This window comes from Ornithorhynchus anatinus, chromosome 5 (genome assembly GCF_004115215.2).
Source record: "Ornithorhynchus anatinus isolate Pmale09 chromosome 5, mOrnAna1.pri.v4, whole genome shotgun sequence".
Classification (NCBI taxonomy): domain Eukaryota; kingdom Metazoa; phylum Chordata; class Mammalia; order Monotremata; family Ornithorhynchidae; genus Ornithorhynchus; species Ornithorhynchus anatinus.
In genome coordinates, this window is record NC_041732.1 from 84,705,894 (window position 1) to 84,732,974 (window position 27,081).

Here is a 27,081-nt window from a genome sequence, read left to right on the forward strand (position 1 = left end):
ACACCTAGTAAAAATGTGTTATGGGACAATTGACAGGATATCTGCATAAACACATATATCTATGCCTATAAATGCACATAAACTTATAAACTTACAAACATTACATTATAGAAGCTATTTACATAGCTCTTTAAGCCAGGGAACCTCACCATTTCTGAGATTTAATTTCCTTCTCACTGGGCGTGTTTGAAGCCCTGAATGAATTTAAACTTGCATAAGAAAACTGAAATTGTTAATGCAGGAAGCTCAGTTTGTGTACAGATACTGAATATATGAATCATACTGAAAACATATTGGTAATTTTTTAAAGCCAAATAAGAAAGCTTAGTCATGTTAAATTTCCTCCCTCCAAATAAATGTTAGGGAAAAGCATCTTGTTAACAAAGAGATGAGGCCTTTGGTTTGTTGAACTGAGGTGAAAAAGCACTGAAATTTTGACAGACTTTCCAAAAAAAATGAGTATTCTAAACCAAAGGTGATCTTGTTCTGGGGTAAGTAGAGAAACACAGTGTCCTCTTCCCAGAGGAAGGAAAAAATATGTTTGACAGAATTAGGATCCTGCTGGAAAAAAACTAATAATATCCATATTGATGTCTATGGGTAAGTAAGCTGTGAATGGGTTGCTGACTGTTATCTTCTTGACATTTCAGCTATCTTGTTTTTGTGCAATTTGATTTCCCAAGATTTGTTGTCAAATCATACATTTTTGCAGCTCAACGTATGATTTTCCAGAATGAATAATTTCCACCCCTCTGACAAGTTAGTCACTGAAACTTCTCTGAATTCTTCTGGACGTGCTTGCCTCATCGCTCTGGGAGAGTGGAGTGAGGAGCAGAGAGAGACATGGGCAGGAGGTGCACACAGCCACCCTCCCGCCCCCTTTCTTCCTCCCTCCCTCCTTGGCGGGGTGTTGGCTGAGGCTCAGGCAATGCCATAGAATGACTGAAATAGTGAAAAGGTGCATAGCAGCCTCTTCAGGAAGCACCTTATTTTCCTAGCTGACTGAGTGATTGCTAAAACAGGGCATTTAGTCTCTTGTAGCTTGGTTCTAGCAGCCATATTCATTCTTTAATTATTAAGACGCACTTTCATAACACGATAGGTGCTTTCCCAGAGCCTGTTAAATTAATTTGAAATGCATTGAAAAGAACCATGAGTTTGTCATCCCTAGTGATGAAGGAACGGTCCATTTATAAATCTTAATAATATCCAGTGATAAGAATTAACCGTAGTGCTATTCACCGGTACTTAGCGATGAGTAGTGTGTATTTGTAAAAACAAACCTAATGCGGTCGGCTGTGATGGATACATTCTCTGATTTCATTTTCTGCTGGTGAAGAATAGGAAGGAAGAGCGTGTATATTCACAGCAAATGCATATGTTGAGAAAAGTTAAGTGGCGGCAGGAAATAGATTTTTGTGATCCTTCTCTCTTCAGGGCCCCTGTGTACATGATGAGGAATCTGGCCTGTCTCTGATAGGAAAACCTGCCCTTCAGGTTCTCTTATATCACTGCCACTTTTATGAACAAGTGATTCAGATGGCGACACGGTGCTACCTAGGACGATATACGTTTGACTTGAATTATTCTCCGGTAGATAGCTTCACAGCGCGGTGTGATAAAAATGGTAAGTGCTATTTATTCCATTTTAATGGAACAGTTTCAAGGCGCTGTCTTGTCTGTCTCAGACGTAAGATATTTTCTCAAAATAAATGGCTATTGTAAAAATATTCGGCAGAATTATGTCGGCACGCAGAGAAAATTTTCAAACCAAGATCTCTAAATGGCACTATTGCTGTGGCCGCATGTATCTGAGCATTTCTTTTCCTCTTCCCTTTCCAAGGAGGAACTGAAGCCAGTGTTTCACCTTTATTGTAAGCAAATTAAATGTTCTGAGTGGTTGAGGCCACTGAAAGTTAAATTATATATAATCTGAAATTCTTAAATCAATCGGTGGTGTTTATTAAGTGTGAACTGTGTGCAGAGCACTGTGCAGAGTGCTTGGGGAGTACTCCACGTATTTAAATCAGCATTACTGAAGAGTCACACTTCATGATGACAAGTTGTGGAAGACTTAGTACAAAGGCATGGTCACAGCCCCTTCCTCTCCCTACCTTCACTTGGGGAGGTTTGGTTTTCAAAATGTGAGTGAATATAAACAGTTCTTAATCGTAAAACCCAGCCATCTGGCCATTATTATGGTCCAGGCAAACATTTATGTTTATGGTTATTTGAAGGGTGGCATCCATAATCACTCTATCTTTGGGAGATAGATTTAAAACTATCTTAAGAACTCAACCAGCCAGTCAGAAATGGCACTGCATAAATCGTAGCTCAGAATGGTAGCAAGAACTCACTGACTTTTCAGAGTTCCATATTGCTACACTAGAGATATCACTGGATTTCTTTTATGAAGTATCTCTAGAACAGATGTTCCTACCTTGCTCTAGCATGATCGACTCAGTTGTGGCTTTTGCAGGTCACATTTTCCCCCTTGATACTTATCTGCTAGATTCTCTAGGTGATTTTCTTACTGTGGCCAATGGTGTTTGTGATTTGCCGACACATTACCTAAAGGTAGCGATCATCTAACATTTTGCAAAGTGATCGAGAATCCTGAACAAACTCAGGAAGAGTGATGGCTCTATGATATTGCTAATCATCCCATTAAAAATTGTTGAAGATTCATGGGTTAAAGTAGTAATTTGTTCCAAGTTGTCTTGGGGAAAGCAAAATTAGTGATTCTCCCCTGATTAGAAAAGGATGTCCACACTGATTCGAATTGTTGTACAATCACCTCCCATTATAACACCATATTTTCATTCTTTTTGTGGTAGCACTGTTGAATTTTAATCAATGGTATCTTTTTTAATTAAATGATGGTATTTATTGAGCGCTTACTATTTACAGAGCGTTTGGGAGAATAGAATACAATGGAGTTCCCTGCCCATAATGAGTTTACAGTCTAGAGAAATTTCAGGGCAGTTATTTCCTTCAGTGCTCTCTTACTTTGGGATACCCTGCAAATTTTGCTTTGATTTAGGTACTTCCTTTCTCCCCCCACCTGTGAAGTATTTGGACTCACCTCAGTAGAGTGATTAAAGCCCATTTAAATTTAGCGATAGGTCATGGCAGATAGGTTTAGCATAGATAATGCTAGAACACTAGTGTGTTGGTATAAGGTGCTTTTTGTAGAATAGGAATTGAAAACTTGGACTTGGAAAAGTAAATATTTGAACCTATGAAAAAAAAGAATCTGAAATCTTATTTTTGGTATATATTTATTTTTTGGTATTTGATCATGTAACTGTATTCATTATATTTCATTAGTTTTTGTGTATCCATATTTTTGGGGGTAAGTATTTTTTGTGGGAAACTGTAATTCATTTAGGGCACTTGTGCTTAACACCCTTTTGTCATGTAACCGGCAGCATGGTTTGGTGGATAGGCCATGGGTCTGGGAGTCAGACAGATCCGAGTTCTAATCCCCTCTCTGCCACGTGTCTGATGTGTGACCTTGGGCAAGTCACTTCACTTTTCTGTGCCTCAGTTCCCTCATCTGTAAAAAGGGGATTATGAGTTTGTGCCTCATGTGGGACAGCGACTGTGTCCAATCTGATTAATTTGTATCTACCCCAGCAATTAGAACAGTGCTTGGTACATCCTAAGTGCTTAACAAGTACCATGATTATTATTATTATTAGTTTAGAGCAATAGCCTGGGATAATGGTAATCAATCCCTTGAATTTGAATGGGGCTGATTTTTTTTGAGTGCTTTTGCATAACTTATTGACTTCATAGTGTCTTAATAAGGTAAGGGGAGGCAAAAATTATTAGCCCCAAATTACTGACAAAGATACCGAGGCACATAGTGGTTGCCTTATTTACCCAAGAGTAGTGACAGGCCTGACAGAATTCAGATTTCCTGAGTTTCAGACTGAGGCTTTTTCCACTAGACCATACTGTTGCCACAGCACAGGTCATTATTTCCATTGATCAGTTGGTTTATTCATTCTCCGAGGATATTTGCTTCTAATAATGATGGCATTTGTAAAGTGCTTCCTCTGTGCAAAGTACTGTTTTAAGCACTGCGGGGGGGAGGGGTGGATACAAGGTGATCAGGTTGATACAAGGTGGTCAGGTTGTTCCTCGTGGGGCTCACAGGCTTAAACCTCATTTTACAGATGAGGTAAGTGAGGCACAGAGAAGTTAAGTGACTTGCCCAAAGTCACACAGCTGACAAGCGGCGGAGCCGGAATTAGAACCCATGTCCTCTGACTCCCAAGCCCGGGCTCTTTCCACCGAGCCACGCTGAGAGTAGACTACAACAGAATCCGTAGGCACTTTCCATGCCCATAACAAACTTACAATCTAGAAGGAAAGGCAAACATTAATGTGAATAAATAATTTATGATGTATAATTTAAAGATGTTTTCATGCTAACATTTCTTTTTCCCTCCAGAACTGGATGATTCTGTAAGTTTTTGGAGGGCCCCTTCCAGTCTGTCCAGCCAAAGTCAAGCTGTGGGTTCTCTCTCGACGTCGGAAACAATGGTAAATTCTAATGCCACTTTTGAAGAAGATAGTCATATCCCTTTTCGATAATAATAATAGTAATTATGATATTTGTTAAGTGCTTATTCTGTGCCAAGGACTGTTCTAAGCACTGGGGTAGATACAAGGTAATCAGGTTGTCCCACATGGGACTTAATCCCCATTTGACAGATGAGGTAGCTGAGGCACAGAGAAGTTATGTAGCTTGCCCAAGGTAACACAGCAGATAGGTGGTGGAGGTGGGATTAGAACCCATGTCCTGTGACTCCCAGGCCCCCTGCTCTTTCCACTAAGCCACGCTGCTTTTTCCCTTCTGGGAGTCGCCAGAGTATGGAGTATGAAAATTTCACTTCTTTCAAGTACTTCCTATTAAGCAGCGTGGCCTAGTTTGTGGAACACAGTCCTGGGGTCAGAGGGAACTGGGTTCTAATCCCTGCTCCGCCACTTGTCTGACCTTGGACAAGTCACTTAACCTCTCTGGGCCTTGGTTACCTCATTTGGAAAATGGGGATTAAGACGGTGAGCCCTATGTGGCACAAGGGCTGTGTCCAACCTGATTAGGTTGTATCTACCCCAGCGCTTAGTACAGTGCGTGGCACCTACAAAGTGTTTAACAAATACCATAAAAAAAAAATAGACCAAAGTATCAGGCTTCTGCTTTTCCTTTAAGTCTTCAACCAGAGCTGCTAAAGAGGAGAAAAATGGACCGGTTAGAATTTGGCTTCCTTTTCCTTTGATATGTTAAAAGGCAGCCAAGTGGCCAAGAGGCAGATGGCCAGCTCGCCCAGGAGCCAGAAGGGGAGAACGGCTCCGGAAATCCCCGTTGGCTGGCACCAGGTCATTGAGCATTGACTGTATCCAGTCAACAGCACGCTTGGAAGAGAAATTGCTCTGTTGGAAGGCAGACCCGTTTGAGAAAAATGATTTTAAATTCCCTTAAGTGAAACCTCCTTATTCCTATGAATCTAGGTAATAATGATGGTATTATTTGTTGAGTCTGTGCCAAGCGGTGTACATGGGGCTCGCAGCCTAAGTAGGAGGGAGAACAGGTATTGAATCCCCATTTTACAGAGGGCTGAACTGAGGCACCGAGAAACTACGTGACTTAAGGTCAAACAGGGGGCTCATGGCAGAGGTGAGAAAAGAACCCAGGTCGTCTTCTGACTCCCAGGCCCGTGCTCTTTTCACTAGGCCACAATATATGGTGATTGGACGATTTTTTGATCTTTAAATCGTGTGTTCAAAACTGCTTTATCCAGCACCTTTTTTTTTTACAAACTTCTATATTTTGCACATACACCATTTCCCCCTTTTTTTCTTTTTCATGGCATTTGTTAAGTGCTTACTATATGCCAGGCACTGTTCTAAGCACTGGAAATAGGGAACGTGCAGTTCCTGGTGCTCGCCATGGAAATGGTAAACCTGGATTACCATGGTGTCCCACAGAAGTATGTGTTTTGCATTCAGTGAGGTTCTTCCATTGGCATATCAAATAAACCAATTCCAAACTTGAGTGTTTACTGAAAATCTTTATACTTCATTCCCAATCATTGATTTTTCAGTTAAAGGTGGGTTTTCACCCCTGTGGATTCTCACCTCAATTTTCTAAAATATTGAAGTAATAAGAGGCTAATCTTGAGTTGCCACAAGGTTGTTTAGATTTCAGATTGGTTGGCAATTTTGAGCTAGTGATACTAATCGAGACTTAACTGCGTTAGAGATATGTCGTTGACTCAAAATTGGAAACTGGGGGCTAAGTCTGAACTGTTTTTTCTTCATTTCTTTGACCTCTTTATTATGCAAGTATGCTAGAGCATCCTCTATCAGCTCTGGTTCTAATGCTGGTGCAGTGCAGGGGACATTTATTAACATTTTTGAACTGTAATCTTTTAGTTGTAATAACGGTATTTATTAAGCACTTACTGTGTACAAAGGATTGTACTGTCAATGGAAAAGAAGACCCAAGTGGGAATTAGTTGCAATCTCGGCCCAATAAGGTGGAAACTGGAGGAAAATGCTTTAAAGTGGAAAAAAAAGGAGAGTAAGCTGTAAGACTGTAAGCTCATCCCCTGTCAAGGGCTTAGTGCAGTGCTCTGCATATAATTAGAGCTAAATAAATAGGGCTGATTGATTGAGAGATTAAATAAAATGTTCTACATAGAGGACTCCAGGCATAAGGGAATAAACAGTCTGTAAGCTCACTGTGGGAAAGGAATGTTCTTACCAACTCTGTTGTATTGTACTCTGTCAGTTACTTAGTGTAGTGCTCTGCTCACAGAAAACACTCAATAAATATGATTAATTGACTGACTTTATGCTTGGCACCCTTAATCTAGTATACCACTGATAATGTCATGCACTGAAAATGTTTGACCTGCACTAAACATAGGCACAATAATTCAGAAATAGAAACCAAGTATCCATTTCATTAGTAAATGAGATGTAATGGATTAGTAATATAAAAAAATATAGCCTAGCTAGGCATGTAAAAGCCTAAAGAGATAGTAAAGCTGACATATATGTACTCTTTTACTTTTAGGCATAATTCAAAAATGTAATTATTTGTAAAATACTTAAGCTCATCCCTTCTTTGTAGTTAGTTAATATTGTATCACCTGCAGGAGCCCTTCATGTTTTCTTGAATTTCCGGTATTTGTCAGGTGTAGGAATGTTTTCTGATACCATGAATACAGATCCCTCCAGGGGTGCATTTTTCATTATCATTACTATGCCGTTCAAGCACAGTTCCCATTTAAGACACATTTCCAGGTGTTTCCAGATGACATTCATTCATTCAATAGTATTTACTGAGCGCTTACTATGTGCAGAGCACTGTACTAAGCGCTTGGAATGCACAAATCGGCAACAGATAGAGACAGTCCCTGCCCACTGATGGGCTTACAGTCGCATCGGGGGAGACAGACATCCTGGTTCACCGCCTGCCAGGCAGAAATTTGGTAGTCTCCATTCAAGGGAGAGTAACGAACTGTCATCTTTGTGTCTGGCATCCTACTGTTAGGAGATTTTTATAACATTATGAAAGAAACAGGATGCATACATACTGCATGAGAAGCGGTGTGGCCTAGTGGAAAGAGCATGGACCTGGGAGTCAGAGGATCTGGGTTCTAATCCCAGTGACCTTGGGCAAGTCACTTAAATCCTGTGTGCTTCAATTCCTTCATCTGCAGATCGGAGTCATAATATCTGTTCTCCCTCCTATTTAGAGTGTGAGTACCATATGCAACCTGATTACCCAAGCTCTTACCGTATAGTAAGCGCTTAACAAATGCTATTATTGTTATTGAGAAGGTTCAGGGAAGGAAGAATCTTGACTGCTATATGTATGGCAGGGTAGGGTCAGGAGAAATTTACTACCTGTTCATTAGCTAGGGAAGATAAAATAAAAAAATAAAAATAATAATGGTTTGTGTTAAGCACTTACTATGTGTCAAGCACTGTTCTAAGCCCTGGAGTAGTGCTGGATGATGATATTCATTCAATCATATTTATTGAGTGCATACTGTGTGCAAAGCACTGTATTAAGCACTCAGGAGAGTACAATATAACAACAAACTGACACAGAGTGCCCACAACATGATTTTAACCCTTTGAAAATGACGGATGCATTTCAGACCTGAGATCTCGGGGGCAATAGTGCACGCAATGGAGTCGATTATGGTCTAAATAGTTCACACAGTGCTGCTGTCTCGTTCCTGCCGGTAACTTTATTGCCTTAAAGGAGAGGTATTTCTGAACTGTTGGAAAAAAAGGTCCGGAAAGGGGTTTGTGAGCTAGTGGAAGACACTCCTGACATTAAGGGTCAAATGAGTGACATCTTGGGAGAGTCTGATGATTGAGTGAAAGCGGGCCTTGACAGGCGGGAGGAAATCGGGCGAGAGGGGAGCAGTGAAAGTGAGGTGGTTGGATGAAAGGCTTTTAGCAGGGGGTGAAAGTTGGATGTAGTACAGAGTGCACTGGGAAAGCTGCAATGGAGCCTTAATAACCTATCAACCAATACTGTTTAGCTGAGCTCCTGCGTTATGCAGACTACTGTACTTAAGTGCTTGGGAGCATGCAGTAGAATTTGTAAATATTAGCCCTACCTTCTAGGAGTTGGCAATTCAGCAGGAGAGGCAGACACTAAGGAAGGAGAGACTTTTGAAGCTTCTGAGAAGATAGTTTTAGCCTGAGAAATAAGCCTACTAGAGGGAATAATACTGGAGGTCAGAGTCCAGAGAGGAGGATATTGCAATGATCTGGTTTTGAAAATGTGTAAATTTGGACATAAGTGTAATAGAGTTTTATACTCTTTGTTGGTATGTCTAAAACTAATGCTTCTTGATAATATGTGGTGCATTACAAACTTCCCTGATGGGACAGAGGTGAATTTCTTGGGAAAGAATTTTCATTGTCTGTCTCTAGGAGAGGAAACTTCAAACTTGTAAAGGGTTTTCAAAATGTAATGACTCCTTCTCTTTCACTGTCCGTTATTCTTAAATTGAAAATAATAACCAAGGCCAATATTTCTGAGCATATTTTTCGTTGGAATATCAAAACCGTCTTCCAGACAAGATTCCCCAAGAGCACATATCTCTTCATAGCATAGTGGATAGAGCATGGGCTTCAGAGTCAGAAGGAAATGGGTTCTAGTCCCACTTGTCTGCCGTGTGGCCTTGGGCAAGTCACTTCACTTCTCTGTGCCTCAGTTCCCTCATCTGTAAAACGGGGATTGAGACTGTCAGCCCCATGTGGGACAGGGACTTTGTCCAACCTGATTTGCTTGTATCCATCCCAGCACTAAGTAGAGTGTCTGGCATATAGTAAGCGCTTAAGAAAATGCCACAGTTATTATATTAATCTTAGGGAGATATTGGTATGCTGGCATAATCACCTGGTAGCTTCTTCTTTCACCCTTTTTAGAAGGCTCTGAGAAGCAGCATGGCCTAGTGGAAAGAGCATGGGCCTGGTAGAGTATCTGGGTTCTCATCCCCACTCTCCCTCTTGTCTGCCGAGTGACCTTGGACAAGTCACTTACTTCTCCATCCCTCAGTTACCTCATCTGTAAAATAGGGATTAAGATCACGAGCCCCAGGTGGGACATGGACATGGATGATGAGCTTGCTCCTACCCCAGTGCTTAGAAGAGTGCCTGGCACATTAGTAAGCACTTAACCAATACCAGTAAAGAAAAAAAAGGGTGTGAACCTGGGAATTTAGCCAGTCCAATATGGCTTGCCATGATCTTCGTTACCTAGCTCATTTGCGGATGTGGTCTTTCTGTTTTAGTAATTGGTATATTTTAATAAGAATAAAATCTTGTTTAAACACGTGTTTTTAGCTAATAAAAAAAAAATCTGACAATTTTAATATTAGTTGGGTCACTTCACCTTCAACCCTCTGGATGGACGGCCCTTATTCTGCAAAGAAGAGCTAATTGCCCCAAAGCCACTAGATGGCACGCTTTCTCCACAGTGCCATAGCAAGAAAGGGAAACGTCTGAAAGAGGGTTTCCGAAACCCAAATTTTACTGCCTTGATGCTACTTGTAAGACTTACTAACATCTAAACCAGTAAATTTTCCATTCCTTCTCCGAGTTGTTCTCTTGTATTGAAATTAGAAAACGTCAACAGAAGTTCTAAATTAAGGCCAGTGGCTTTGTAGTCCCTACGAGTGACTTTTACAGCAATGTAATGCGGTCCATTTAAATGGAAACTAGTTGTTCTGTATTTAGTATGATCCAACAGAGACGCGTAGGTTGCTTTCATCTGAAACTTCCAGAAATAGATCAGAGTTGTGCATTCTGGTTGCTCTGTCTTCTGAGTTTCCTGATTTTCACACAAATAGTCATAGTTTGTCTGAGGCAAAATCACCCAGGTCCCAAGGAGAGAGCTGCTTTCCGAGAATGAGTTAGGACACTTCGGAAAGAGCATTAATTTTGACAAACTGCCGTGGTCCCATGTCACTCCCGGTGCCGGAGTTTTTCTCGATACAGGTCTAGTAGGCTGAAAGTGCCTTTATTTGTTATGGTATTTGTTAAGTGCTTTTTATGTGCTACGCGCTGTACTCAGCACTGGGGCGTTTATAAGCCGATCAGGTCGGACACAGTCCGTGTCTCACATGGAGCTCACAATCTTAATCCCCATTTTACAAATGAGGTAATTGAAGCACAGAGAAGTGAAGTGAGTTGCCCAAGGACACACAGCAGACAAGTGGCAGAGCTGGGATTAGAACCCAGGTCCTTTTGACTCTCAAGCCCGTGCTCTTTCCACTAGGCCATGCTGTTACTTCTCAGTGAAGTCTTTTCACTGAAATTTCTGCTGTAGCACTTGTGTAGCCTTTCAAATCCCAGACTGCACAGGTTGAAGTATAAGTGTCTAGGTGGACAATTTAACCCTTTTGGTCCTCAGTCTACTCATTTCCAAGATGAAAATAGCAATACTAATGGCTTCACTGGGGAGAATGAGTCAACCGGTCCTAAAGATGTGGAAAAAATAAATGTCAAATCACATCACGTAATAATGGCACTGCAGACTGAGATAAGTGTTTAGTTCCTTAATGGCTTTAAAGAAAATTGAAACTGAATTGTTTTAGAGATGAGTGTTTTTCACCTATTCCTTAGGTAGAAAACTGAGTCTGTAACTATAATTTATATTTGAGTATTAGTTAAATTTTGCCAACCCAGTGCAATTTGACCAGGGATGCTTATTCTTTGATTCATTTTAGCATAATGAAATAATAGACTCTAAGGTCCTTGAGGGGTCAGTCATGTGCAGTGGGCTTGGGCAGAGGGGTTCTAGCCTGGCCGCTTTGCATTTTCCAACTCCTGACCTACTTAGCTGGAGTTCCCTTGGGTCATTCAGAAAGTGACCTGTTTGACTTCACTTGTGCACTTCACTGCACTTCTCTTGTGGCACTTGGAGGGTGGTGTCTCTTGCCTTCCTTCTGTATGGAAAGACCACCTTCTGACATGGTTCTAATTTTTTTCCTTCTTCCAATTTCCCTCCAGCCCTTCTGTTTGTACAGTGTATCTTTCTACAATACTAACATTGTTAGAAGCATAATAATAATAATAGTATTGTGTGCTAAAAATAAGTATGCTAAGTGTGGCGGTAGATTGAACTTAATCAGATCAGACACAGTCTGTGTCCCACATGGAGCGCATAATCTAGGTGGAGCAGAGGCAAGGGCAAATGGTAGCAGGAGGTGAGGGGGACAGAAAAAGAGATGAAGTCAGAGAAGTGGGGAAGAGGAGGAAAGGAGGATGCCTGGGGCGAAGAGGAGAAGTGAAAAGGGAGAGGGTTAAGAAGAGGAAAAGATGGCAGGAGGGAGGAGGAGATAAGGGTAAAGGTGAGAAGGATGAAGGGGGGAAGTCATTTGCCTTGATTCTATTTATTTGCTGTTGTTTTCATGAGATGTTCATCCCCTTGATTCTATGTATTGCTATGTTCTTGTCTGTCCCGATTTTAGACTTTAAGCCCGACAAAGGGCAAGGACTCTCTCTATCTGTTACCGATTTGTACATTCCAAGTGCTTAGTACAGTGCTCTGCACATAGTAAGCGCTCAATAAATACTATTGAATGAATGAATGAATAGTATTTATTGATTACCTCTTGTGTGCAAAACTCTTTTCCTAGCTCTTGGGTGAGTCCATTGGAAGAAAAAAACATGATCCCAGGCCTTAAAGACCTTAAAATCCAATGGGAGAATTGAATCAAACACTATTTAAAATTAGGAAAAGACATAAAACTGGTATTAAGGGAAGGGAAAGATGGATAAGGGAATGCACTTGTATCTTACTCTAGATTATATTTATAAAAGTGCAATGGGTAGCAATAAATAAGTGCTGAGGTGACTCTAGGGGTGACTTGACCTGGAAAGGAGGAAATTTAATTGTGGAATGCTTCTTGGATGGGGTTTGAAGGGGACTTTGAAGCTGGGAGAGTTGTGATCTGGTGGATTTAAAGGGGGGAGAGAATTCTAACCAATGGGAAGGACATGAGCAAGAAGCCAGAGGTGAGAGAGAGATGAGAATGGGGACAATGGCAGGGTGAGCACCAAAAGAGCAGAGATTGCGAACTGGGGAGTAGCTATGTGAGAAGGAGACAGCTGATGAAAAACCTTGAAGCAGAAGGAAATGGTGTCATTGGGTGAAAGTATCCGAAGGCGAGATACTTGTGAGAGGGAGTAAAGGGAAGAAGGAGTTCTCTGACAATTGCCTGCTGTGTGATCTAGGGCAAGTCCCTTAACTTCTCCGTGCCTCAGTTGCCTCATCTGTAAAATGGGGATTAAATATGTGTTCTCCCTGTTAATCATAATTATTATGGTACTTGTTAAGCGCTTACTAGGTGCCAGGCACCGTTTGAAGGGCTGAGATAGATACAATTTAATCAGGTTGGACACAGTCCCTTTCCCACTTAGGGCTCACAATCTTAATCCCTCTCTTTTACAGATGAAGTCATTGAGCCACAGAGAAGTAAAGTGACTTGCCCAAGGTCACACAGCAGACAAGTAGTCGATATTAGCTGGGATCTTGTTCTCCCTCCTATTTAGTCTGTAAGCCCCATGTGAAACAGGGGCTGTGCCCAACCTATCTTGTCCAGCATTTAGAAAAGTTTTGACACATAGTAAGCACTTAACAAGTACCATTAGAAAAAAAAAAGAGGTTTAGTGGAGAGTGAGAAATAGGGAGGAGAGAGTTGGAGAGGGCAGGGAATGTGTCTACCAATTCTGTCTATTGAACTCTCCCAAGCACTTAATACAATGCTCTGCACACAGTAAACACGCAGTGAATACAATTGATTGATTTATTGAGGGGAAAGGACAAAGGGGTAAGGGAGAGAAGCAAAGGAAAGAAAGGGATGGGGACAAATGGGATATGGGAAAACTAGGTGTGCATTATTTACAAGTCTTTTTGTGTGCTAGCTCAAGGATAGTGCCAGCGGCATTGTAGACTGACAGTAAGTCTGAAGACAGGGACTATATTCCAGCCTACACCCAGGAAACCCTACCCTCAACCAAACTGAATGCGGTCTCTGAGTTCCGCTACCTCGTTACTGCATGGATACCAGAAGAATCGATCGTGTTTATTGAGCCCTTACTGTGGGCAAAGCTCCAAACTAAGCGCTTGGGAGTGTACAACAGAACAGAGTTGGTAGACATGTTCCCTGCCCACAGTTAGCTTGCAGCTCAGGAGGGGAAGCAAATGTTAAAATATATTACGGAAATGTCCCTAAGTACTGCCGGTCCGCAGTGTGTGTCGGGGGGTGAATATCGAGCGCTTAAAGAGTGCAGATCTAAGTGTAGAGGTGAGGCAGAAGAGAGGTGGGGAGCAGGGGAAATGAGGGCTTAGTTGGAGGAAGTGATTTTAATAAGGCTTGAAAAAAACAGCTAACATATTTCAGAGGAGATTTGATTAGTATTGGAGAGCATCAAGCATCATACCGAGTTGAAGGTCTATCCGGCTGTAGCGGTGTTGACCCTTTTCTCTGACTCTGAGATTTGGAGCTTGGGTAGCTGGTCTATAGTAAACTGGAAAGCCAGAAAAGGAGAATACATTGAAACGGAAAAATACAAGCACAATCCCAGACAATGTCAGAGAGCAATATTGCAGGAAGCAGCAGGGAATAGCATGACCTAGAGGAATCAGCATAGCCTGATGGAAAGAGCACAGGCTGGTAGTCAGAGGTCCTGGGCTCTAATAATAATAATAATAATACTTATGGTATTTGTTAAGCGCTTAACTATGTGCCATGCACTGTACTAAGCGTTGGGATGGATACAAGCAGATCAGGTTGGACACAGTCCCTGTCCCACGTGGGGCTCACAGTCTCAATCCCCATTTTACAGATGATGGAACTGAGGCCCAGAGAAGTTAAGTGACTGGCCCAAAGTCACACAGCTGACAAGTGGCAGAGCCGGGATTAGAACCCGTGACCTCTGATCCCAAGCCCGGGCTCTTTCCACTGAGCCACGCCGCTTCCCAATCCCTGCTCTACCGCCTGTCTGCTGTGGGGCCTTGGGCAACTCCCTTATATTCATTGTACCTCAGTTCCCTCATCTGTAAAATGAGGATTGAGACAGTGAACTCTGTGTGAGATATGGACTATGTCCAACCTGATTATCTTATATCTACCCAAACGCTTAGTGCAGTGTCTGTCACATAGCGCTTAACAAATACCATTTAAAAAAACAGCGAAAAAAACCCAACAGGCTACTGGGAGACCGTCCCAGCAAACAGTTGACTGATGGGTTGCAGCTGGGGCAGGGAGTTGTTTCCCTTCAGTGGATGCTTCCTGAAGTTGGGAATATTAAGACAGTCTTTGTTAAGGCAAAAATCAGTTCCACAAAGCATGACTTTTACACGCTCAACAGGCAAGATAGCGTGTTGATTGTACGTTGATCTCTACAGCCATGCCCTCAAACATGGGAATGGTTTTGCCGGCAAGAGCATTGTCTTACAAAGACAGTGGTTTATATGACCAAAACTGCTAATCTACATGTCTATAGAAGATACAAAAGATCTATATTGATCTTTTCCTAGACAATTTCACCCTTGTTTGCGCTGTTAAGCCATGGGTTCTTTAGCACTGCATTTCAGATGCTCAAAGCATCTTGATGCTTTTTAATGGTATTTGTTAAGTGCCTGATATGTGCTAGGTACTGTACTGAGCACTAAGGTAGGTAGAGAAGCAGTGTGGCTCAGTGGAAAGAGCACGGGGTTGGGAGTCAGAGGTCATGGGTTCGAATCCCGGCTCTGCCACTTGTCAGTTGTGTGACTGTGGGCAAGTCGCTTAACTTCTCTGAGCCTCAGTTGCCTCATCTGTAAAATGGGGATGAAGACTGTGATTCTCACGTGGAACAACCTGATTACCCTGTATCTTCCCCGGCGCTTGGAACAGTGCTCTGCACTTAGTAAACACTTAAATACCAACATTATTATTATTTTTACAAGCTGATTGGGTTGGACACAGTCCATGTTCCACAAGGCACTCACGGTCTTAATCCCCATTTTGCAGTTTAGGTAATTGAGGCACACAGAAGTTAAGTGACTTTCCCAGTGTCACACGGCAGATAAGTGGCCGAGCCAGGATTAGAATCCGGGTTCTCTGCCTCCCAGTTTTATCCACTAGACCATGCTGCTTCATTATGGGCAGAGGACATGTCTACCAACTCTGTTGTATTGTACTCTCCCAAACTTTTCCTACAGTGCTCTGCACATAGGAAGTGCTCAATAAATGCTATTGATTGATTGTTGGACCACTCAATAAAATGAATGATTTGGGGTATATAGGGAATCATTTGGGATAAGGACTGTGTCTGATTGTTGTATTGGTATTTACCTCAGTTCTCACCTAATAGATTGACTGGCACATAGTAAGTGCTTAATAATGCTAACCTTCTCATTGTGTGTTGATCTCATCTATCTCTCTGCCAAATCTTCGCCCACATCCTGCCTCTGGCCTGGAACACCCTCCCTCCTCAAATCCGACAAACAATGACTCTCCCCTCCTTCAGAGCCTTATTGAAGTCACATAAACAATGACTCTCCCCTCCTTCAGAGCCTTATTGAAGTCACATCTCCTCTAGGAGGCTTTTCCTAAGCCCCCTTTTCCTCTTCTCCCTCTCCTTTCTGCATCGCACTGACTTGCTCCCTTTGTTCTCCCTCCGTACCAGCCTCACAGCACTAATGTACATATCTGTAATTTATTTATATTAAAGTCTGACTAGCTCCTTCTGGGCAGGGAATGTGTCTGTTTATTGTTGTATTGTACTCTTCCAAGCTCTTAGGACAGTGCTCTGCACACAGTAACTGCTCAATAAATGTAGTTGAATGAATGAAAAACCATAACCAACTCACCGATGCCAAAGCCTTTACTGTTGTTTAGGGGCTCAGGAAAAGAGGTTTACTTCTTATACCTTTCATTTTGGAATACGAAGCCTCTTAGAGATTCTCCATATTTTGGTCTGGAGTTTACTCGAAAGAGCTCTTTTTCTGACTTTATCGCTCCTGAAATCTCTACTGTTCCATAGCTCATTATGTTGTCAAGTATGCTTTTGCAAAAGGGAATAGGTCACTGTTACTAAGTCAGATTTCCCCAATAAGATCTCCCCCATCAGAAAACTCTAAGAGGTGCTGGGAGCAAGAAGGCTGTGAAAATGACTGATAAATGTATTTTGTTTAGATTGCCGAAAATTTCTGCTTTTAACCTTGTTCTCACTGTGGAACTTTTAAGTAGCTCTGCCATTCACTACTATTGCCGAGAGACTTCAGAGGCATGTTTTTACAACCAGAGTAAATTATTATTGATTTTTATTTATCTAAAATTGGTGTTTCTTGATTCAAGCACAGTTTGCAGTTCAATGAGGGGGTAAAGGCAAGCTTTCAGAATTGTGGAATCCATGTTACTACTAGTACGGAAAGCATATTTATTAACTTCTGTTTTTCCTAGGAACAAAAATAGGTCTGTTTGAAAATAAGTACTTTTAAGACTGATTTGTCTCTTTCCCCATGACGTCCTAGTGAATCATTTGGATTTGTATCATAGAGTTGCTTAGCTGGGCAAATTATGTAATTTTAATAAGGTAAAGTGATTTAAATTTCATTTAGCCTACCAAGAGGAAGATAGTCTTGCATCATATCGTGGATACAAGACTGTATCATTTCTGAACTAATATTTTTAATTATATTTGATGTTTCTGACATTTCCTGACAATCTTCTTGCCAAAACATGCTGAAATCCTATTGAAATGGGAGTCAGGGGACCTAAATTCTAATCCCGACCCTGCCACTCGCTTGCTGTGTGACCTTGGGCAAGTCACTTAATTTCTCTGTGTCTCAGCTACTTCATCTGTAAAATGGAGATTAAGACTCTGAACCCCATCTGGGGCATGGACTGTGTCCAACCTGCCTAGTTTATATCTACCTCAGCACTTAATACAGTGCTCTGTACTCAGTAAGCACTCAATAAATACAATGGAGTGAGTGAGTGCCTGGCAAATAGTAAGTGCTTAACAAATACCACTTAAAAAATTAAAATTAAATATTTAAATATTGTTTTGATTGTGCCCCAGGTTGTAAATAACCTTACAAGCTTAAAGACATTCTTCAAGCAAGGTGGCTACTACTACTAATTATGATATTAAGGAAGAACTTACCTTGTGCCAAACACTGTGCTAGATGTAAGATGTCAAAGTACCGCATAGGTTCACAGTCTAAGAGGTTGGGAGAGCAGATATCTTCATTTTATAGATGAGGAAGTGAGGCACAGAGATGTTAAGTGGCTTGCCCAAAGTCACTCAGCAGGCCACTACCTGTACTGGTCTAGAATCCCATGCTATATCCAGTAGGCCACTATCCACTAGAGAAGCAGCATGGCCTAATGGGTAAGCACGGGCCTGGGGTCAGAAGGACCTGGGTTCTAATCCCGAGTCTGCCACTTGACTGCTGTGTAACCTTGAGCAAGTCACTTCACTCTCTTTGCCTCAGTTACCTCATATGTAAAATGGGGTTTGCGACTGGGAGCCCCATGTGGGACATGGAATGTTTCCAACCCAATTGTCTTATATCTTCTCCAGTGCTTAGTACAGTGCCTGACACATAGTAAGCCCTTAACAAATACTCATTCAATAGTATTTATTGAGCGCTTACTATGTGCAGAGCACTGTACTAAGCCTTTGGGATGAACAAGTCGGCAACAGATAGAGACAGTCCCTGCCGTTTGACGGGCTTACAGTCTAATCGGGGGAGAGTTACCACAGTTAGGCCATTCTGCTTCTCACAATTCAACTGTCTTTCAGTCTCATGCGCTTTCTGCTAGATCCCACCACCTCCTACACTAAGAATAATAGTTCACAATAAATAATGAAAGTTATCGTATTTGTTAAGGGCTCACTAGGTGCCCAGCACTGTACTAAGTGCTAGGATAGATACAAGATAATCAGATCGGACACAATCCCTGTCCCCCATGGGTTTCTGGATCTCACGGTCTGTGCCGAAGGGAAAAAATGTTCACTTGTTATGGTTTTCCTGTATCAGTTGTTGTTATTGTTAGGTTAGGCTGTCCAGATTGAAAAAAAAATCTACATTTCAGAAAAATAATCATGGTCATGGTTCTGTCACATCTGACCAGGCTTGACCTCTATAGCAGGAGGGGCTGCTTTGATGCTAGCCAAGTGATGCATCTGCAGATAAATGCCGAAGGCCAGCAGTGTTGCATACCCGTGAATCCTAAATAAAGCATCTAATGGTAGATTCTTTAAGAAATGAGCAATCTCCTTCTGTGCTATGTTTCATTTCTTGGTTTGTTATAGAAATGTATAGTACAGTGATCATGTAGTATTGATTTCCCCAGAGGAATCAGCATTTCCCCAGTTGTTTGGTTTTCTAAGTCTCTCATTCTGGTATGCTCTCTTGGAAGTTACAACTTATTTAGCAACGGTTGTTAAGGATGTTGAGCAGTTTCTCACCGAGGAGAAACAGTCAAAAGAACCCACTGGCTTCCAGAGACTCAGGTAATATTTTGGCTTTCAGTAAATCAAAAAGAAAACGGAGGACAGAGTTTGGTGGAGATGCCTAAAGATGCTTTTATGTAATGCGGTACCTCAGTCAGTGGGCAATAATGCTGCTCGTTTTTGAGGATAGCAAAGAAAAATAGTTTGTCTACCATTATTCAAATAATATATCTTTGACTCCTCCCTTTTTCAGTCCCCATATGAAGTCTGTTGCCACACTGTGCCAGTTCTTTCTCCACAATATGTCCAGAATCTGTCCCATCCCCTCCATCCAAATGGCTAAAGTCTGTGATCCAGGCATATCGACTTCTGCATTGGAGCAGCCACTTCACTTCCACTCTCTGCCAGTCTCCACCCTCAATAAATCAATTATGTTTATTGAGCACTTACTGTGTGCAGAGCACTGCACTGAGCACTTGGGAGAGTACAGTATAACAGAGGTGGCAGAAACATTCCCTGCCAACAGTGAGTTTATTATTCAGTCCATGCTTCATTCTGTTCCCTGGATCATCTTCCTGACATATCATTCTCCGCGTGTCTCCCCAGATCTCATAAACTCTAATGGTGGCCCAGTCTTCTCTGAATCAAACCCTTGACCATGGGATTTAAAGAATGTCAGCTGCTCTTTCATTCCTATCTGTCTGCAGAGCCCTGTACTAAGTACTTGGGAGAGGGTATGGCCTGTTGGAAGGAGCATGGCCTAATGGCAAGAGCCCAGGCTTGGGGGTTAGAAGATGTGGGTTCTAATCTCTGCTCCATTGCTTGTCTACTCTGTGACCTGGGGCAAGTCACTTAACTCTCTGTGCCTCAGTTACCATATCTGTAAAATGGGGATTAAGACTTTGAGCACCATGTGGGATGGAGATTGTATCCAACCTGATTACTTTCTATCTACCCTGGCGCTTAGAACAGTGCTTGGCACATAGTAAGTGTCTAGCAAATACCATTATTATTAGTAGTAGTATAGTCAGAGTTGGTAGACATGTACCCTGCCCACAAGTAGCTACAGTCTAGATGGGGAGACAGTTATTAAAATAAATAACAGATAGGGGAAATGGCCATGTGTTAGGATAAGTACACAAGTGCTGTGGGACTGAGGGTGAAATGAATAGCCTGTGCTTAAAGGGTACAGATCCAAGTCACTTGGTGACACAGAAGGGAGGGGAAGTAGGAGAAATGAGACCTTAGGGAAAGCCTCTTGGAGGAGATGTGATTTAAATAAGGCTTTGATGGTGGGGAGATGGGTGGTCAGTTGTCTGTGAAGGTGGACAGAGTTCCAGGCCAGAAGGAGGACGTGGGCAAGGATCGGCAATGAGGTAGACAAAATCAAGGAACAATGAGTAGATTGGCATTAGAGGAGTGAAGTGTTGGGGCTAGGTTGTGGAAGGAGTTCAGCAAGGTAGGGTAGGAGCAGGAGATCTGAGTGAGTGCCTTAAATGGTTATAATGATGGTATTTATTAAGCGCTTAGTATGTGCCAAGCACTGTTCTAGGCACTGGGGTAGATACAAGGTAAACAGGTTGTCCCATGTGGGGCTCACAGTCTTAATCCCCACTTTACAGATGAGGTAACTGAGGAATAGAGAAGTGAAATGGTTTGCCCAAAGTCACAGAGCTGACAAGTGGAGTAGCTGGGATTAGAACCCATGTCCTCTGACTTCCAAGCCCAGGCTCTTTCCACTAAGCCATGCTGCTTCTTAAAACAAATGGGAAGGTCTTCCTATTTGATGTGGAGGTGGATGGGCAATCCCTGGAAGTTTTTGAGGACTGGGGAGATATGGACTGAATATTTTCATAGAAAAATGATACAGGCAGCAGCGTGAAGTAACGACAGGCGTGAGGAGAACCGGAAAGCGGGGAGGTCAGCGAGGAGGCTGTTGCTATGTTCAAGGCATAAAGTGATGAGTGCTTGGATCAGCATGATAGCAGTTTGGATGGGAAGGGAAGTGTGGATGTTAGCGATGTTGTGAAGGTAGAAGCAACAGGTTTTGGTGACAGGTTGAATGTGCGGGTGAATGAGAGATGAATAGAGAATAATGCCCCCCTTTTCTCTCACTACACCCCAGTGTTTAAACTTTATCCCTCACTCACCAGTGATTCACTGTGCTTCATTCTTGGATTTGTCACTGCAGGCTTCTTCCTCATGCTGTCCCTCCTGCCTGGAACTCCTCCTCAATCAGTCAGTCAAACAATAGTAATATTTATTGAATGCTTTCTGTGTGAACAGTGCTTGGGAAAATACAGTAGAGTTAGTAGATATCTGACAGATGTTCTGTTTTGTTTGTGTTCCTTAGTGTGAAAACCTTAAGGTATAACATTTTCATCTCTTCCAGGTACTGATTGTAATTCCGTAATTCCCTGACCGTTGGAAGGGGACTCCTTTAATATCAGAACTTTACCAGAAGGTTAAAGACTGGATTGCACAGTTAGTAACATCATCATCAGCTCCTAGGTTGAAAAGAAATATCAATGAATAAACAGAGAAGCAGTGGAAAGAGCATGGACTTGGGGGTCAGAGCACCTGGGTTCTAGTCCAGCGCCACCATGTACCGGCTCTGTGACCTTTGAGCGAGTCATTTAACTTCTCTGTGCCTCAGTTCCCTCATCTGTAAAATAGGGATTCAATTCCTGTTCCCCTTCCTTTTCAGGCTGTGAGCCCCATGTGGGATCTGATTATCTTGTATCTACCCCAGCGTTCAGTACAGTGCTTATAAATACACAGCAAATCCCTACCGAATACCATTGTTATTATTATTATCATTTAATAATGAACAAAAGCTGCTACAGTGAATGTTTCTCTGATCCCTGTACTTCTTTTGAAACTTAAAGCATCATTTGCTCTGTGATTCCGTAGGTACTTTCTGTGCCCACCCCTGTGGGGAGTGCTGAAATCCATCCCCTTGTGGCACCACCAACAGCTTCTCTTATTCCTGAAACACCACTTGATCGACTTGTGGCTCAAGGTAAGCTATATGAAAATAAATTTCATCAACTCTAAATCAATTAAGAGTCATGTTTGGCATGGGAATGGGTTGTCAAGCAGTAATGGATCTCTTCATATGTGAAGTTGTAGCCCACATTCGAAACCAGCGTCTGAGCTCTCATTTCCTCCTCAACTGGGCTAAGAAGAGGCCCATTCTCCTCAACTGCGATCTGAACATTTTTTTCGTATTTTCAAATTAGCTTTGCTATTGGTAACTACTATTGGTATCTTGTTGCTGACCCCTTTCCCACATCCACGCTCTGGCCTGGACCTTCCATTTTCTCCAGACCACACCTCTCCCCAACTTGAATGCCTTATTAAGATCACATCTCCTCCAAGAGGCTTCTTCTAATTAAGCCGTCTTTTCCCCGAATCCCTCTCCCTTCTGTGTCATCTATGCCCTTGGATCTGCGCCTTTCAATCTGTCCCCACCGAACCCATAGACTGTAAGCTTGTTGTGGGCAAGGAACATGTCTAACAACTCTGTTATATTGTACTTTCCCAAGTGCTTATTATAATGCTCTGCACATAGTAATCATTCAATAAAAACGATTGGTATTTTTTTAAGTGCTTACTCTGCACCAAGCACTTCACTAAGCCCTGGGATAGATATAAGATAATCAGGTTCCACATGGGGTTCACAGTCTGTCAGAGTAATAACAAGTATTGAATCCTCATTTTGCAGATGAGGTAACTGAGGCACAGAGAAGCTAAGTGAGTTGTCCAAGGTTACACAGCAGACAAGCGTCAGAGCTGGGATTAAAACCCACATCCTCTGACTCCCAGGCCTGTGCACTTTTCACTAATAATAATGATGATGAGGGCATTTGTTAAGCGCTTACTATGTGCGAAGCACTGTTCTAAGCGCTGGGGAGATACAGGGTGGTCAGGTTGTCCCACGTGGGGCTCACAGTCTTCATCCCTATTTTACAGATGAGGTAACTGAAGCACAGAGAAGTGAAGAGACTTGCCCACAGTCACACAGCTGACAAGTGGCAGAGCCGGAATTCGAACCCATGACCTCTGACTCCCAAGCTTGTGCTCTTTCCACTGAGCCACACCACTTCTCCTGTAGTCTCCCAAGTGCTTAGTACAGCGCTTCAAATGTATAAGAGCTTAATAATACCACTGATTGATTGACTGGTACCTGGTAGATTGGATAACCATCATTCGGATCGTCAGGTTTCCTGAGTCATTCGAAAACCAGCCAGTCTTCCAATTTTACATTGCTTCTAGAAGCTAGGGCTCATTGGTTAATTGGTATTCTTCTGAATGTGTCAGTTTTTTACAGAGTTGGAATTACAGTCCTTTAGATTGTAAATTTCTCAGGGGCAGAGATTTTTTCCATTTTTATGGTCAGCTTCCAAGCACCTAGTACAGTAAGTTGTATTGACATACCAGCCCCTTAATTAAACCGATGATGATGATATTGATGAACTCTTCCCCCCTTCCCCCCCGAGTGAAACTTTATCACTCATTTAGTCACACTGCCACTTGCCTCAGAAAAAGGAATTTGATTGTACTTTCTTTTCCCTTTTGCATAATTTTTCATTAAGGTCTTTGTACCAAAAATTTCCTAAGCGATTTCCTGTATAGATTTTCCATGCCTTGCAAAATTTGATTATCCAGATGAGTGCGGTTGCTGAGATTGTATATTTGAGTTCCGTAGGGATTGCCGAAGCAACCTTTGAGCTTGTTTTTGGATGTACAGGAAGTCCTCTTGATGAAAAAAAGCAAGTATACGGTTCAGTAATGTTCATATTAGAACTACTTTGGTTCACTGTTGTGAGGGGTGGGGTTTTTATTTGCAGAGGAGATACTTGGTGTTTCTGTGTGTTCAGCAGTTTCTCTGGATGATCAATCACTTAAATGTGATTTGACCCAAAAAGCTTTTAAGTCTTCCTACTGAATATTGATGCCTGTATACTTGTTTTGATGTCTGTGTTCCTCCTTCTAGATTGTAAGCCCGGTGTGGGTTGGGATTATCTCTCTTCATTGCAAAATTGTACTTTCCAAGCAGTTAGTATAGTGCTCTGCACTCAGCCTCAATAAATACGATTGAATGAATGAATGAATAAATCTGAAAAAGAACCTTTGAAAAGAGGTCCTAAGTACCAGTGTCATTTTCAACAGTGATCCTTAAGATTTGCGGTAAATTATTTTATTGAATTTCTTCTCAAATGGCATGTTTTGAAGGTAGAAAACTAAAATTGGGTCCATGGTGAAGTTTGAGCTCTTCCAACTCAATGAAAAGATGTAATATATTTGCAGCTGCCACTGAAGTCATTTCCAATTTGTCCACCATTATTCAGTTATCCCAAATATGTTTGCTGATTATCTAAAGTCTGTGGTACTTTATAAGATATTGTATTTTCCCAAGTGCTTAATACAATGTTTTGCACACAGTAAGCACTCAAATACCACTAATTGATTGATCTAGTAAAAAACAAGAATATTTTTTGAAGTAAAATTTACATACTTAGCCTCTTTAACATTGGTTCCTAATCCAGTCCCCAAAATGTCTCCCCTTGGGCTTGGGGGAAAATCCTTCCCCTCACCTGGAGTAGGTACCATTATGCCCCTAAATATTCTTGGGGCTCACAGATTCAGAGCTAAAGCAGTCACAGAGGAGTTATTTAATCTCCTGCTGAGCCTACTCCAAGCTCCAAACCTAGAAGTCTGAACATTTATGCAGCCAGGCTGCCTGAAGTCTCGACTGCATCTCCTTAAGGGAAATGAAACCCCATCGAATGTGGATGACCTCCTGCCACTAATGATAATAATAATAATAGTGGTATTTGTTAAGAACTTACTATGTGCCAAGCACTGTTCTAAGCAATGGGTTAGATGCAAGAAAATCAGGTTGGACACAGTCTCTGTGGGGCTAACAGTCTCAAACCCCCTACAGATGAGGTAACAGGCACAGAGAGGTGAAGTGACAGCAGACAAGTATCAGAGCTGGGATTAGAACCCATACTTTCCAAGTTTTTTAGTACAGTGCTCTGGACACAGTAAGAGCTCAATAAATACAATTGAATGAATGAATGAATGAATTCCCGGTCTTTGCTCGATTCACTACACTGTGCAGCTTCAGGATGGACTCATGAAATAAGGGCCTCAGATTTTGAGCTGAAGAACAGGGACTGTGTTTAATTTCCAACTGTGCCAGCGCTCAGTACAGCACTCAGCACACATCAGCACTTAATAAAATGCTATTACTAATGCTACTACTACCAATAGACGTGCTGCAGAAGAAATGATACATTACTAATCTACTGGTGCCCTTTGGAGGGGTCAGCAAACGTTTGGAGGCACTAGATTTATATTTTGAAAAAGTCTTTGCAAGGTTACATTTCAAATGATTTTTTAAAAATCAGATTTGAGAGAATGTTTGTTAGTGGATTAAAAAAAAATGGGCTAAAAGAGTAGAGGGAAATGACTTCTTTCGGAGTAGAAAATTAAAAAAGGGTGAGAAGCAGTGTGACCTATGGAAAGGGCACAGGCCTGGGAATCAGACAAGGTGGGTTCTAATCCCGGCTCTGCCACGTACCTGCTGTGTGAATTTCGGCAGGTCGTGTAAGCTCGTTGTGGGCAGGAATTGTATCTGTTTATTCTTATACTCTCCCAAGCACATAGTACAGTGCTCTGCACACAGTAAGTACTAAATTATTAATTGTGCTTATTGAACGCTCACTGTGTGAAGAGTACAGTACTAAGTTCTTGTCAGAGTTCAGTATATACGATTGAATGAACGAATGTAATTTCTCTCTGCCCGTTTCCTCAACTGCACAATGGGGTTTCAAACCTGTTCTTCCTATTTAGACTGTAAGCCCCATGTGGGACCCGATTATCTTTTCTCTACCCCAATGCTTAGTACAGTGGGTGGCACATATAGTAAGCACATAACAAATACCACAGACATTATTATGATTATCATTATCTACTATTCCCTCAGTTAGTTGAATTAAACTGCTTTAGCCCAAAACACCAACCAGGCATCATCAGGATAAGGATGAAAAACAAACCGTGTGTAGGAGTTATGCCTATATAAAACTGTAAGAATCTTGAAGTTGGAATTTTGCAGCCATTAACTGAGTAGCACGTTTTCGGAAGGATATAATTGTGCAGAAGAGAGTGTCAGAGAAGGGCAGTCAAGACAGAAAGATTAGGACAAGGAATACAGAGACTCAGAGGGGACTTGAAAGAAGTGTATGAAATCATGGTGTTGGCAGATGGACTGATTACAAATTTGTTGTTCATCAGTTTCCACTATGGCCAAGAAGCAGCGTGGTCTAGTGGAAAGAGCATGGGTCTAGAACTTTCAGTGTTGAGCCCAGCCTGAGCTTTGTAACTCTAAAGCTGTAATTCATTTATATTAATGTCCCTTTCCTCCTCTAGACTGTAAGCTAGTTGTGGGCAGGAATATGCGTAACAACTCTGTTATATTGTACTCTCCCAAGTGCTTAGTACAGTGCTCTGAATACAGTAAGACCTTAAATATGATTGATTGATTGATTGATTGTTGATATGTGCACAGAGACAAGAAATTGGGCTTGTCACAAGTTCCAAGAGAAGGAACTTGGCACCAATCTAATCCCAGCACCACCACTTGGCTACTGTGAGACCTTGGACAGGTCACTTAATTTCTCCATGCCTCCGTTACCTCTTTTGTAAATCTGGGATTAAATCTTTCTTCCTCCGATCTTTGTTGTGTAGAGACTTTGTCCAAGCTGATTATCTTGCACCTACCCCAGCGCTTAAAACAGTGCTTGACACATAGTAAGCGCTTAACAGATAACATAAAAAATTAGTGCCTGGCCTGGGTATTTTTTCATTTGTTACCCCAGGCAGACATAGTCAACTGTACTTATTGGGTGCTTACTGTGTGCAGAGTACTGTTCTAAGCACTTGGGAGAGTGCAATATAACAATAAATAGATACATTCCCTGCCCACAATGACCTTGCAGTCTAGAGAACATAGCAGTGCATTCAATAATCCTGTGGATAAAGTAATGAACAAGAAGATCATAATAT

The 27,081-nt window shown here is 41.8% G+C and overlaps 1 protein-coding gene across 3 annotated transcripts in view; it reads left to right on the forward strand.

Annotated features, from left to right (window-relative positions):
• RTTN (rotatin) overlaps window positions 1-27,081 on the forward strand; it is a 189,942-nt gene that overhangs the window by 105,122 nt on the left and 57,739 nt on the right. For all 3 annotated transcript variants that reach the window (XM_029065713.2, XM_029065715.2, XM_029065717.2), the window contains 3 exons: window positions 1,438-1,627; window positions 4,463-4,554; window positions 21,919-22,027. In XM_029065713.2, coding sequence (XP_028921546.1) covers window positions 1,438-1,627; window positions 4,463-4,554; window positions 21,919-22,027 — 391 coding nt within the window. The remainder of the gene's footprint in view (window positions 1-1,437; window positions 1,628-4,462; window positions 4,555-21,918; window positions 22,028-27,081) is intronic.